We start from the raw sequence: 14,865 nt of genomic DNA, 5'->3' as shown, positions 1-14,865 counted from the left end.
GACCAGTGTAAATAACAAACATTTATTGGTGTCACTTATGGTAGAAAAAGTTCCTACACCAGATGCGCATGACCCAATTGTTAAATAGAACATTTCCAAGGTGAACACACACCCTAACCCAGCTTTTTTACCCAGTTTGTAAGATAGCCAATTCTTCCTTTCCCCCCACCCGCCCCCCCCAAGACATGTGAGCAACTGCTAATGAAAAGCAGTAAACAGCCACTTGGGCTATAGCATTTTCAACTCCACTCCAAGGTGAAGATTCCAATTACATTCGAGACTTAAGTTCTCTCAATTTTCTCCTAACGAAAGTTCCTGAGTCCAGTATTTACAATATTACAGCACTAGCAGAGCAATGTCTACAACTCATCTTTATCTGCTGGTTCTTCATCACCAGTTGGGGGAGGGCCTGCACTTCCATAGAGTTTGCTGATAATTGGCTGAACAATTTCTTCTAGTTCCTTCTTTTTAGCTTTGAAATCTTCAATGTCAGCATCTTGGTGACTTTCTAGCCATTCAATCTTTTCCTCTACGGCTTTTTCCATGGTCTCCTTGTCTTCAGAAGAGAGTTTACCTCCCAGCTTTTCTTTATCTCCAATCTGATTCTTTAGAGAGTAGGCATAGCTTTCCAACTCATTTCTAGTATCAATGCGCTCCTTGAGCTTCTTGTCTTCCTCGGCAAACTTCTCAGCATCATTAACCATCCTTTCAATTTCTTCAGGTGTCAGGCGATTTTGGTCATTGGTAATTGTGATCTTATTTTTGTTACCTGTACCTTTGTCTTCGGCTGTCACTCGAAGAATGCCATTCACATCTATTTCAAAGGTGACTTCAATCTGTGGGACCCCACGAGGAGCAGGAGGAATTCCAGTCAGATCAAAAGTTCCCAGGAGGTGATTGTCTTTGGTCAGGGGTCGTTCACCTAGAAGGTACACATACAAAAAACTTGTCAGTTGTTGCTACCAAACATCACTATATCTGGATCTTTCCATTTCAGTCTGTTAGAGCTTACAGTGGCAAAGGCATGCTTATCAAGCTAGAAGGGGGCCAGTTATTGCTCTAAGGAATTTCAAGTGGGACCAACTGTTAAGTTACTACCAACTCAATTTTTAATTGAATTTCATCTACAGCATTATAAACTTTTTTTTTAACAGTGTAAAGGATGTTACTTTTTTAAATATTTATTTTTGAGACAGAGACAGTGCGAGCAAGGGAGGAGCAGAGAGAGAGAGAGGGAGACACAGAATCTGAAACAGGCTCCAGGCTCTGAGCTGTCAGCACAGAACCTGATGCGGAACTCAAACCCAGGAACTGCGAGATCATTACCTCAGCTGAATTCGGACACTTAACTACTGAGCCACCCAGGCGCCCCTATAAACTCTATTCTTACTGTATTCTAGGAGCCAGCTCAGAAGTCACTTTCAATGGCAAAAAATGCTAGCTAGATGAGAACTATACTTTAGGGCTGACTCTACCAAATTCAACACTACTTAAATTAGGGACCCCTGTCCGAAACCAGCAGATTATTTCTTTCCCTTCTCACTTCAATAAGATATATTAAGAAGGCACTTTCCACAAACATACTGTGTCATTAACAAAGACAAAGTATTACCTTCATAGACCTTGATCGTAACAGTTGGTTGATTATCAGAAGCTGTAGAAAAGATCTGAGACTTCTTGGTGGGCACCACGGTGTTCCTTGGAATCAGTTTGGTCATGACACCTCCCACAGTCTCAATACCAAGTGTAAGGGGACATACATCAAGCAGTACCAGATCACCTGCAAAGGTAAGTTGACCAAGGTTAAGTTCTAATTTGAGTCACAGGAGCACTACGAAGTAGTGTCCCCATGGATTGTAAAACTTTATGTTCTCCATCTTGCCATTTGATGAGAGGTTGTATGCAAAATCATTTCAGAAACAGTGAATGAAATGTAGTTGTGAAGGATTTTGAAACTGAGCCAGGTCTTGTCCTCACTTTACCCTTTACCAGCTGTATGACCTTGTTATTCATACTCTCTTGCTTCCTAAAGCAACAGCTCTTTCTATCAAGCTATTGAAATATTGTGGAAGATGCTGGGACATTGACTTACCTGTATCTTGATCACCAGAGAGTACCCCAGCCTGGACAGCAGCACCATATGCTACAGCCTCATCTGGGTTTATGCCACGGGATGGCTCCTTGCCATTGAAGAACTCTTTAACCAGTTGTTGAATCTTTGGAATTCGAGTAGAGCCACCAACAAGAACAATTTCATCAATATCAGACTTCTTTAAGTCAGAATCCTCCAGCACCTTCTGGACAGGCTTCATGGTAGAACGGAACAGGTCCTAGAACAGGAAACAATTACTGTGATAATGCCTGTTACACCTAGATATGGTCTCAGTATCTAAATGCAATGTCCCAAACAAAGTCTAACTAGATATTGTTAGCAAAGCAAAAAACAAGAACATACCATGTTTAGCTCTTCAAATTTGGCCCGAGTCAGAGTTTCAGAGAAGTCTTCTCCTTCATAGAAAGACTCAATTTCAATTCTTGCTTGATGTTGAGAAGACAGGGCCCGTTTGGCCTTTTCTACCTCACGTCGGAGTTTCTGCACAGCTCTGTTGTCTTTCCTGACATCTTTGCCAGTCTTCTTTTTGTAGAGCTTGATGAAGTGTTCCATGACACGTTGGTCAAAGTCTTCTCCACCCAAATGAGTGTCTCCATTAGTAGCCACGACTTCAAAAACACCATTATCGATGGTGAGAAGAGACACATCAAAAGTTCCACCACCGAGGTCAAATACCAGGATGTTCTTCTCCCCTTCCCTTTTATCCAAGCCATAAGCAATGGCAGCTGCTGTACTATTAAGAGAATGAAAAAGGAAAAAAAAAAAAAAAAAGCTTAGTTAAGTTTACATTACTCCTATTTGGCTAATACACCATAATTCTGAATTTAACACTTACGGCTCATTGATGATTCTCATAACATTCAATCCAGCAATAGTTCCAGCATCTTTGGTTGCCTGGCGTTGGGCATCGTTAAAATAGGCTGGTACAGTAACAACTGCATGGGTAACCTAATAGAAAATTAAGTGTATTTTATCACACTGTTTAACTCTTACGTAAGTTGCACTCAAACCTTCACTTTAGTTTCTAGCACAGTTCGTTAGTATAATATATGTAATCTTCTACTCATGGATGTACAAGCATTAAGTGATAACACATGAAAAGTCCCTAATATTTTGCTTGGTCTAAAGTAAAACATACAAGCAATTAAAACTGAAATACACAAATTATCATTCGGATTCTAATTATTAAACCCATAAAAGCAACTACACAACACAATGGGTAGTAAAAACAAAATTACTTAACACTGCTCTAGAAATATTTACCTTCTTTCCCAAATAAGCCTCAGCAGTTTCCTTCATTTTAGTGAGAACCATGGCAGAAATTTCTTCAGGAGCAAATGTCTTTGTTTGCCCTCCTCCAATATCAACTTGAATATATGGTTTAGTTTTCTTTTCAACCACCTATTTTAAAGAAGGAATTATTTTTAGACACACAACATTTAAAACTCTAAATAAAGAGGATGGTCTGAGACCCACTTTCTCCCCCTTATTTTGGTTTCCTTTGGTTGCCTGGAGCTAAATATCCACCAGAAATACTTAATGAGTATGAGCGCCTTACAAAGGCAAGCACATTCAGTTTTAATCAGGCTATCAATCCTAAACGGTGTAGTCGGAAGTTATGTGTGACATTTGTTTGCCAAACTTACTTTCAGCAAGTTTTGTAACATACCAAGTTTACTCAATAAGTTATATACGCCATGTTCCTATGCCTTGTTACCCCAACAGTTTTTCAGTAACTTATTACTCGTAAATGCTCCCACCGCCACCCACTTTCTAACCGGGTGACAAAAACCCCGTCAAACCTTGAAAGGCAAGAACTTTATGTCCTGCTGCACAGATGGGTCGTTCCATGTGCGGCCGATGAGCCGCTTGGCGTCGAAGACAGTGTTCTCAGGGTTGGAGGTGAGCTGGTTCTTGGCTGCATCGCCGATCAGCCGCTCCCCTTCAGGAGTGAAGGCCACATAAGACGGCGTGATGCGATTGCCCTGATCGTTGGCGATGATCTCCACGCGGCCGTTCTTGAACACCCCGACGCTGGCAGAAAAAATGACCAAGAACGGAAGAAATCAGCACTGCGATTCTCACAGTAGCCCAGGAGACCACGCCCCATTGCCCCCTTTCCACAAACCCCACTTACCAGGAGTAGGTGGTCCCCAGGTCGATGCCGACCACCGTGCCCACGTCCTCCTTCTTGTCCTCCTCCTCGGCCCGTGCCGCGCCGAGCAGCAGCAGCACCGCGGCCACCAGGGACAGCTTCATCTTGCCGGCGCCGTAGGCCAGTCGGTCAGCAGGGAGGCAGGACGTCAGACGCAATCCAACCACAGGCCGCCGCACGGGAGCGCACCGAGCTTACCGATCTGAAGATACAGGGCCCGGGGTGAGCAGGAGCAGCGCAAAACGCGAAGGGCAGGTCCGGAAAGCCAGGCCGCGGCGCTTACCTCTCAGATTCACGAAATCTCCCAAGTCGTTGAATCTGGGATGTCTCAGCCAAACGTCGACCGCGCCGTCGCCGAGGCCGCTTATATACCCTCCCCCCAGCCCCGTCGTGGAGGCCACCGATTGGCGAAGGCCCTGCTTGTTGGAGGCCGCTGATTGGTCCAGGCCACCAAGCTGGCCGCTGCCGATTCGAAGCGGCCTCCTCCGCAGCTAACGTCACCGCTACGCCCCCCCGGCGGGCTCATTGGCTGCTGGCCGCGCCCAACAATCACCAATGGGAGACAACATCCGCCCCAGGCGTAGGCCCCATTGGTTCAGCAGCTGCCTGTTCCTCATGCGACCTCTCAGCCGGAGGCCGTTTCCGCCGGTGATCGCAGAAGTCCCGCCTTCGGGCTGGGCCCCGGGGGCCCTGTCCAGTCTGGAGTGCGTGATTCCCCCGAGGCGGTGGGGTTTGAGTCCTTTGCTTCTCCTTTTTCTCTGCCCTCTTGTCCGTTCTTCGTCCCTCCTTTCGAAGCGGAAAACGGCTCTTCTTACCTCCAGCCTCCATCCCGTCCCAGGCAGGCAGGTCTCAGCGTAGATGCTGTGATTACCTCAGAAAAAAATTTTCTGTCCTTTATAGCCACTACGGTTCTGGAGTGTCCGAGCCTCAGGGCCTATTGTTGCTCTCCGGCCCGCGGCCCTTGAGCGGAGGCCTGGCCGGTGCACCGCCCAGCTGCGTATCGTGGCTCCTAGACAGTTCTATCGGCCCTGCTCTCCCTAGCCAGATAGTTTTATCTGTACCAGGTTTCTCCACATTGCCCTGCCCCACGGTAAGTCACAGGCCTGGCCAAAGTAACTGCCTCCTCTCCCTGAGTCCCCACCCTAGTGTGGCAACCCTCTGCTGAAGAGCTTACTAATGCCATCCCCTGGCACCCCTTGCTTTCCCCTCCTCTGCCCATCATTTTCCTTTGTGGCCTGGGTTATCATCTGCAAGGCCTTCCTGAGCCTTCAATCTTGATACCTTTCGAACTTCACACCTCCTGAAAGAGGTCAGATTGTGCTTAAATCCATCTGATAGAGATGTCTTGATACTGCTTTACTCTTGTATAGCATCCTGTAGCAAAAAATAATAGAGGCTACTGTTCACTCTAGGCTTACTATGTGCCAAGCATTGTTCTGTTTCCTGTGTCTTTAGTATAATACTTGGCATTTCTCATTTTCCAGATGAGAAAATTGAGACTGAAATATTAAGTTATTAGCCTAAAGGTGTAGAGCTGGTGAGTGTTGGAGTTGAAATTGATATCCATGTCCGCTTGGCTCTGCAACCAATGCTCTTAACAATTTTTTTTTTTTTTAAGTACTTAATTCATTCAACAAATCTTTTTGGAGGACCTGCTATGGACAGACCCAAAGACCTGATAACAAGATATTTTGAGATGCTTACAGAAAATGCATGGGACGTTGTCATAGTCAGGAACTGAGGACTGCAGTATTTTACCCACTAGATGTATTTTTGAGATTCATGGGTATGCACAATACTATGTTCACACAGCACTGTAGACATCTTACACACAGATTTCCTAAGATGCTGAGTCTAGGAGTCAGTACTCAAGAATTTTCCTTTCTCCTTCAGTGCTTCTCAAAGGTTATGCTGGTGACTCAGAATCAACTATAGAAGTTGCATCACCCATCTTACAACAGGGCTTGTAATACTGCCGTGACACTGACCCTTTGTAGGTTGCATCAGTTCATTATCAAGATAGAAGTTAACATTCAGCCACAGTACAGCTTCATACCATACCATTCCCAAGCAAACTTTGTGTGTATAATATCCATTTCCCTTAAAAACAAAGCTCCCAATTTCAGCCTTGTCCTTGATTGATGGGAGTAATCTTCGGCAATTCTCTCTTTTCTAAGAGAGAAGTGATATCTGACTAACTTCCAAAGGGAACGAGTATATTGGTGGTTGTAGTATATTCCAAATTGTGATCATTTATGGGTTGAATAGAAAAGCACGTAAGTAAATCTAGTTTCCTGACTGATAAATTACAGTAATAGTATTGTGCCAAATTATCAATATTTAAGTACCAGACACTGTGCTAAACACTTTATGTGCATTATCTCTTTTAATTTTTATGAAATCATTTTTTAAAATCCTTATTTTAGAGCTAAGGAATCTGAAGCCCCAAGAGATAAAGAAACTTGCCCAGGAGTTCACATAGCTGAGAAGATAGGTAGCCAGGATTTGAAGCTTTGGCAATTTGATTTTTAATTTCTGTAGTCTAGTTTGTCATCCTGAGCTTTGGGTTTATAAGACTTGTATCTTTTTATTAATGTTTATTTATTTTTGAGAGAGAGAGAGATTGCATGCACGCATGAGCAGGGACAGGAAAGAGAGGCAGAGAGAAATTCCCAAGCAGGCTTCATGCTGTCAGCACAGAGCCCCACTTGGGGCTTCATCCCACAAATCCCACAAACTGTGAGATCACGACCTGAGCTGAAATCAGGAGTTGGACGCTTAACTGACTGAGCCACAGGCACCCCAAGATTTATATCTTGCTTGAGATATAAAGCAGTTACATAGTTTGCAAATATTTTGGTAATGAGAAATAGACAAATGTAGGTTTTTATCAGTAGTTTAAACTAGCTCATTTCACTTGTGCTCCTATGGACAAGAAAATAGATTTCTATTTTCCATCTGATATCAGAAATCTAAGCAGAGTTAGGATTGATTAGGATTGGATGTCATTTAGTTTCTAAATCTTCCTATCTGAAAGGGAATTAAAGGCACAGAACAGGAAGGAAAAGGAAAAGGCTATGTAACTGACAAATTGAATGTTTAGACCCTGATAATTGAGAATTTTCCACATCTGTTGTTGGAGAGAATATTCAGCTAAGAGCTAAAGCAAATAACCTTGGAAAAAACTAACCTACCAGAGTCTCAGTTTCTTTATCTATTGAATGTCAGAGATTTCTGTCCTGTCTTCTTGGTTTGTTTCAATGATCAGATGAGATACTGTATGTAAAAGTGTTTGGAAAGTTGTAGAATAATGCTATTAATCATATGAAAATACTATGAGAAGAAATTTTATGTTTTTTTTAAAATGTTTTTTTAACCTTATTTATTTAAGTAATCTCTACCAACATGGGGCCTGAACTCATGACCCCAAGATCAAAAGTCACTTGCTCTTCTAACTGAGCCAGGCAGGCACCCCTGTGAGAAGAAACTTTAGAAGCCCTTCAAGAAAACCATCTCCTGAAGGTCAATTTTCAAGATTTCTGTCAGTGGAAAATAATGTTTGGTGATTTATGTTGAATTTGACAGATTTTTGGAAATGCTTTTAAAAGTGCTATATCTAAAAAAAAAAGTGCTATATCTAATTTCTTTCTTATACTGGCCACATAGATGCCTCTTTTAATAAGGGACTGGGAATAATCCCTCAACCTTCATTAAACAACTCAGGAGTAAAACAAAAGTATCTCCCTAACACCTGAGCTAAGAACAATACTAGGTATAAATCATGTAGCATTTTTTAGTGCTTTTGAAAGTGTAATGTGCTATTCAATTAAGTCTCCTTGTATTGACTTTTTATAATTAATAGGGGACCTTCCCCACACAAAATGAAAAGTTACAAATAGTGCATCTTCTATTCTTCACTTTTTTTTTTCTTTTGGTGGAAGGCATGTCCGAGGGCATCCTGTGTCAGATAGTATGATAGAGAGAATAGCCCATGGAATTTGGAAGCTTAAAAACTAGAGTTCCAGGTCTGTCACTTAACTAGTTATGATTTAGGGCAAGTCATTTAATCTCTCTGAGGCTCTGTTTACAAATCTGTAAAATGTATGTAATTTTGCCTCCTCACAAGGCTGTTGTTATGATAAAGGTATTTGATTACTTGTAAAGACTTTGGTTTTATATGTTAAATGTGCTAATTCTTCTGTTTTAAATTTTCTTTTGAAGTAAAAAAGCTACTAAGTGTAAAGAGCTACCTCTATAGAATTTGAGTGGTAATATTTGATTATGTATCCTAAATTTTAAAAATTTTTAAATAGGAAATATAGTGGCACCTGGCTGGCTCCATCAGAGGAGCACACGACTCTTGATCTTGGGCTTGTAAGTTCGAGCCCCACATTGGGTGTAGAGAATATTTAAGTAAGTAAGTACTTAAATAAATAAAAATAAAATAGGAAATATAACTACATAGTATAAAATTAGAAGGGTACAACAAGTAATACACAATGAAAATACATCTGCCTGCCACCCGTCCCCAGACTTGTTCCTCTACACTGGTAAAGGTAACCAGTGTCACCACTTTCTTGTGTAGTCTTCTAGTGCAGTTTTATTCAGATTCATATACAGTATGTATATCCCTGCTTTAAAACTAGTGATGGAACATGCTACACACATGGTTCTGCCTCCATCCAGTTAGCTGTATTTCTTGGAGATTGTCATAAATCCACTGCCTCTCTCTTTTTTTTAATGTCTATAGTAGCTACCTTTAATTGAGTATCTACTATGTGCTGGATGTTTTACATATTTTAAACCTTTTTATTATAAATTACTATGTGAATACAGAAAAGTACATAAAATGCAATTGTACAGTTTAGTGAATAATCATAAAGTGAATCCCTAGGCATTCAATATCCAAGTCAAGAAAAAGAATGTTGTCAGCACCCAGAAGTCCTCACTTTTTCACCTCAGCTGATCCTAATTTCCTTTTCCATAAAAAAGTTAACTTTTCTTTATTGCTATAGTCTTTAGAATTTTACCATTCATCATATTAGCTTCTGTCTTAATTACTATAGTTTGATATCCAGCAGAACAGGACCTCCCACATTGTTCTTCAGGAGTGTCTTTGCTATTCTTGGCACTTGTATTTCCATAAAAATTTTAGAATTTGCTTGTCAAGTTGGTATAACAAACCTATTATATATTGTTAAGTAAGAAAAGTAGGTTATTCAACAATATGATAGTAGTATGTATTTATTTTTATTAATTTGGAGAGAGCATGTGTGCAAGCAAGGGGAGGGGGAGAGGGAGTAAGGGAGAGAGAGAATCCCAAGCAGGCTCAGCTGTTAGTGCAGACCCCGCTCGGGGGTTTGATCACACAAACCCTGAGATCATGACCTGAGCTGAAATCCAGAGTTAGATGCTTAGCCAACTGAGCCACCTAGGCACCCCTACTATACCATTATTTTTAAATAAGCTTTACAAAGTCTGACATCTTAATTTCTGTATTTTAGAATTTTTTTAATTGCATGAGTTTAGCATTTAAAATTTATCAGGAATAAACAATTTCCATTTTGAAATGATAGATTAGGGGCGCCTGGGTGGCTCAGTCGGTTAAACGTCCGACTTCGGCTCAGGTCATGATCTCATGGTTTGTGAGTTCCAGCCCCGCGTCGGGCTCTGTGCTGACAGCTCAGAGCCTGGAGCCTGCTTCTGATACTGTCTTCCTCTCTCTCTACTCCTTCCCTACTCATGTTCTGTCTCTCCCTCTCAAAAATAAATAAACATTAAAAAAAAAAAAAAGAAATGATAGATTGATACTTCAGTATGATGAAATATTGTGTAGCTATTAAAATTGTTGCGGTGCCTGGGTGGCCCAGTTGGTTGAGCGCCTGACTTTGGTTCAGGTCATGATCTCCCAGTTTGTGAGTTTGAGCCTTGCAACAGGCCTGTGTTGACAGCTCAGAGCCTGGAGCCTGTGTCAGATTCTGTGTCTCCTTCTCTTTCTGCCCGTCCCCTGCTCATGCTCTGCCTTTCTCTCGCTCTCTCATAAATAAACATTAAAAAAATTAAAATCGTTGATACCTGTTTTTCAAAGAGTAAATTGTAAGAATGTTACTTTTGAAATCTACATTTTCTTGTTATTAAAAAAAATCCCTGTTTATCTGTCAGGAATTTGCCAAGCTTGAAAAACTTTAAGAACTTAAAACTAAAAGTAATACAGAAGAGAACTGCCCTCAGTCCACGCACCAGCAAGCTCTGCTATGGCAACGCGAAGCTCCAGCATTGTGATTAGTGATGATGAACCAGGTTATGACCTAGATTTATTTTGTATACCTAATCATTATGCTCAGGATTTGGAAAAGGTGTTTATTCCTCATGGATTAATTATGGACAGGACGGAACGGCTTGCACGTGATGTGATGAAGGAGATGGGAAACCATCACATCGTAGCCCTCTGTGTGCTCAAGGGGGGCTATAAATTCTTTGCTGACCTGCTGGATTACATTAAAGCACTGAACAGAAATAGTGACAGATCCATTCCTATGACTGTAGATTTCATTAGACTGAAAAGCTACTGTAATGACCAGTCAACAGGGGATATAAAAGTAATTGGTGGAGATGATCTCTCGACGTTAACTGGAAAGAATGTCTTGATTGTTGAAGATATAATTGACACTGGCAAAACAATGCAAACCTTGCTTTCCTTGGTCAAGCAATATAATCCAGAGATGGTCAGGGTTGCAAGCTTGCTGGTGAAAAGGACTCCTCGAAGCGTTGGATACAGACCAGACTTTGTTGGATTTGAAATTCCAGACAAGTTTGTTGTAGGTTATGCCCTTGACTATAATGAATATTTCAGGGATTTGAATCATGTTTGTGTCATAAGTGAAACTGGAAAAGCAAAATACAAAGCCTAAGTTGAGTGTTCGAGTTTGGAAACATCTAGAGTTCCCTTGAAATCACTAGTAAAATGATCAAATGTTCTAGATCTGTGGCCAGCTGCTTAGTAGACCTTATTGCATGTATCTTCTACTTCTAAGAATTTTATCCATTTGCTATGTTTGTTAGAAATATCATCTGCTGCTTTCCTAAAGTCTTTGTTTGTACTGTGAGCCTATATAGATTATTGATTCCCTTTGGGTGGATTGTTGTTTGACTTGTGTAGGAAAAGTCTCTTACACCACACCACTATTGAATGAAAATACTGAAATTGTATCTGTAGGAAATATTTAAAGAGAAGATATATTTGTTTTTTAATTGGTATTTTAATTTTTATTTATTCAGAAAAAAAGTTATTGAATATTGTTAACTATACCACTGTTTGTTTAGAAAAGAAGCAGTTCATGTTTGTTTCAATGACAGGATTTAAGAGGTACTGTTTTGTCAGACAAACCATGTATCCTCGAATTATTTACGGTTTCAGTAGTATTAACTATATTTTCCTGCTTGTTCACATTATTTCTGGTGAATATTTGTCAACAGTTTCTTTTAAATACATATCAATACATCCTCTAGAAAACTTAAAAAGTAAATAAATAAAAGTAATATAGGAGAACAAAAAAGCTTGTCCGTGAAAGATGTGTAAGATATAATTACATTAAAGATATTTCATATAATTAGTCATAGATTAAATCAAATACAGATAACACACCAAAATTTTCTGTTGTATTAGCACGATGGCTCACATCACTGTGGACCTCCTGGTACTAGTAGCAAACTATGGTTTATAGTAGATTTCACTGGGCTGAAGTGTGAGTTGCATGATTTATGACTGTTCAATAGGAATCATTTTCCTCATTCTCTGTATTACTAAGTTTTAGGCTTTTATATGTTGTCCTCAGTGTAGCCAGTAATTAAAAATTCTTTGGCACATGTCACAAATCCATACTGACTGTGAATTGCTTGGGTCTTAGAAGGATCCCCAGGCGAATGAGTGGCCCTAAATCATGCTTCATAGCAAATCCTCCTCTGAGTACTATTTCTGAGCCTGCCAGTGGGGGCCAGTGTAGGACAACCGAGGGCCCACAACATGGAGTAAGACCATGACTGTAGTCTTATCCTTTACTTTCAATTGGGATGTTCCAAAGAGCAAAATGTATTTTATAAAGGAATACTTTCTGCCACCTGTGTATAAAACAGCTTCCATGCATGTCTTTCTGGATTCTTGTTTGTTTATAGATTGCCAGAGCTTTAGAATATTTTTACCTTAAAAATATTTTAATTATGTTAAAAAAAATAACGTAGTTAATTCATGTGTATTTTTCGTTATTCAGAACATACAGTCAATCTAAATGTCTATCAATAGGGGATGCTAAATCAACTACGATAGGTAATTCTATGGAAATACTGTGCAAAGTTTCAAAACAATGAGGTAGCTTTTTATGTATTGATATGGAATGAAGTTCAGGATTTATTTATTATATTTTTTAATGTTTATTCATTTTTGAGAGGCAGAGAGAATAGAGCATGAGCAGGGGAGGGACAGAGAGAGAGAGGGAGACACAGAATCCGAAGCAGGCTCCAGGCTCTGAGCTCTCAGCACAGAATCTGACGTGGGGCTCGAGCTCACAAAATGAAATGACCTGAGCTGAAGTCAGACGCTTAACTGACTGAGCCACCCAGGTACCTCAGGATTTATTTTTTAAATTTTTTTAAATTTGAATTTGAGAGAGTTGGGGGGAGAGGGATGGGGCTGGGGGAGAGAGAGAGAGAGAGAGAGAGAGTATTAGGTAGGCTTCATGCTCAACACAGAGCCCAACTAGGGCTCAATCCCCTGACCTTGGGATCATGACCTGAGCTGATATCAAGAGTCAACATTCAACTGATTGAGCCATCCAGGCATGCCAGGACTTATTTTTATTGTATTTATTTATTTATTTATTCTTAATGTTTATTTTAGAGAGAGAGAGGGAGAGACAGAACATGAGCAGGGGAGAGGCAAAGAGAGAGACACAGAATCTGAAGTAGGCTCCAGACTCTGAGCTGTCAGCACAGAACCCTCTGTGGGGCTTGAACCAGTGAACCACAAGATCATGACCTGAGCCAAAGTTGTATGCTCAACCAGCGGAGCCACCCAGGCGCCCCTCAGGATTTATTTTTAAATGAAAAGAACGAGTTACAGAACACAGAACTGTGCGTAGAATATGATCCTATTTAAATACCCCCTTCCCCAAAATCTAAACAGACACCTATCAAATTGACAAGAGTGGCTCCCTCTGGGTGGAATTGGATGGGAATCAAGAGGAATTTTTGACTTATTTGTATTGTGTATATATATAAGATCAAGAATGCATTTCTGTATTACTTGTTTGAAAATGAATTTTATTTTATTTTATTTGAATGTTTTTTATTTATTTATTTTTTTTAATTTTTTTTTTTGTTAATGTTTTATTTATTTCTAGGAGAGAGAGAGAGAGCGTGAGCAGGGGAGGGTCAGAGAGAGAGGGAGCCACAGACTGAAACAGGCTCCAGGCTCCGAGCTGGCAGTCAGCACAGAGCCCGACGCGGGGCTTGAACCCACGAACCGCGAGATCATGACCTAAGCGAAAGTCGGACGCTTAACCGACTAAGCCACCCGGGCGCCCCGAAAATGAATTTTAGAAAAGCAATATAATGTAATGGCTTAGTTAGCTTTCAGCATTAAATGTTTGCCTGCTATTTGAGTTTGAACTATGTCATAGCATAACAGCTTACATTTGTTTTGGTTTGTGATATCCAAAGCTTTGACCTGCCTTCTTTTGCTTTTATCCTCCTAACAACTGGATGGGATATATATAGTTGGTGACATTTTTGTTTTACAGTTGAAAATACATGCTTACAGTTCATAGTAAAATTATGAATTCTCTGTTGTATTGGTTTGTTATTGCTGTATTTATTGCCTTGCTTATAATTTAATTGACTTAGATGAGACACTAAGACTAATCTTTCCACAAGCTGTGGCTTTCCACAGGCAAGCAGTACTATCACTTCAAAGTAACTTATTTCCCATACTGTGTGCCAAGTAGAAAAATCAGATCATAGGTGAGGTCCTTGTTTCTACCCCTTAATCTTGCTCTTCCACTTCCTAATCTTCCTTTCTGGATATGACCCTGCTTTTCTTTCAGGTATGGTTTGCTCTCAACTGACATATTTCTTTCCTAAGTATAGGTGCATACTATGCTAAAATGTTATGTTTCCCAGGGCCGTGTATTTTTAATTAGGATTTTTTTTTTTAGAACAATCTCCAAATTCATACAAACGCAAGTGTTAGATTTCTGAGATGATTTCTGAGACTCAACTCCTTTTTTGTTAATTTTTATTTATTTATTTTTTAATTTTTAATGTTTTATTTATTTCTGAGAGAAAGACAGCATGAGCAGTGGAGGGTCAGAGAGAGAGGGAGACACAATCTGAATCAGCTCCAGTCTCTGAGCTAGCTGTCAGCACCAAGCCCTATGCAGGGCTTGAACCCACAAACCATGAGATCATGACCTAAGCTGAAGTTGGACGCTTAACCGACTGAGCCACCCAGGCGCCCCGAGACTCAACTCTAATATCCATGATTCAATGTATCTATACCAATGATGACATTTCAGGATCCTTTCACAGACCTAAGGATAAAATA

At 40.4% G+C, this 14,865-nt stretch overlaps 2 protein-coding genes across 2 annotated transcripts; one reads left to right on the top strand and one right to left on the bottom strand.

Annotated features, from left to right (window-relative positions):
- Nucleotides 1-4,640, bottom strand: HSPA5 (heat shock protein family A (Hsp70) member 5). The gene is made up of 9 exons (XM_039239035.1): nucleotides 4,552-4,640; nucleotides 4,251-4,470; nucleotides 3,916-4,147; nucleotides 3,377-3,514; nucleotides 2,949-3,061; nucleotides 2,456-2,846; nucleotides 2,093-2,330; nucleotides 1,613-1,780; nucleotides 1-922 (listed from the first exon to the last, which is right to left on the bottom strand). The coding sequence occupies exons 2-9, from the start codon at nucleotides 4,370-4,372 to the stop codon at nucleotides 360-362; spliced, it is 1,965 nt and encodes a 654-aa protein (XP_039094966.1). The 5' UTR covers nucleotides 4,373-4,470; nucleotides 4,552-4,640; the 3' UTR covers nucleotides 1-359.
- A 305-nt stretch (nucleotides 4,641-4,945) lies between these two features.
- On the top strand, nucleotides 4,946-12,716 carry LOC120236270 (hypoxanthine-guanine phosphoribosyltransferase). The gene is made up of 2 exons (XM_039238980.1): nucleotides 4,946-5,358; nucleotides 10,431-12,716. The coding sequence occupies exon 2, from the start codon at nucleotides 10,523-10,525 to the stop codon at nucleotides 11,177-11,179; it is 657 nt and encodes a 218-aa protein (XP_039094911.1). The 5' UTR covers nucleotides 4,946-5,358; nucleotides 10,431-10,522; the 3' UTR covers nucleotides 11,180-12,716.
- The last annotated feature ends 2,149 nt before the right edge of the window (nucleotides 12,717-14,865 follow it).

This window comes from Hyaena hyaena, unplaced genomic scaffold, assembly GCF_003009895.1.
Source record: "Hyaena hyaena isolate Hyena2069 unplaced genomic scaffold, ASM300989v1 scaffold_151, whole genome shotgun sequence".
Taxonomy (NCBI): Eukaryota; Metazoa; Chordata; class Mammalia; order Carnivora; family Hyaenidae; genus Hyaena; species Hyaena hyaena.
This window is presented reverse-complemented; position numbering and strand designations above follow the sequence as displayed.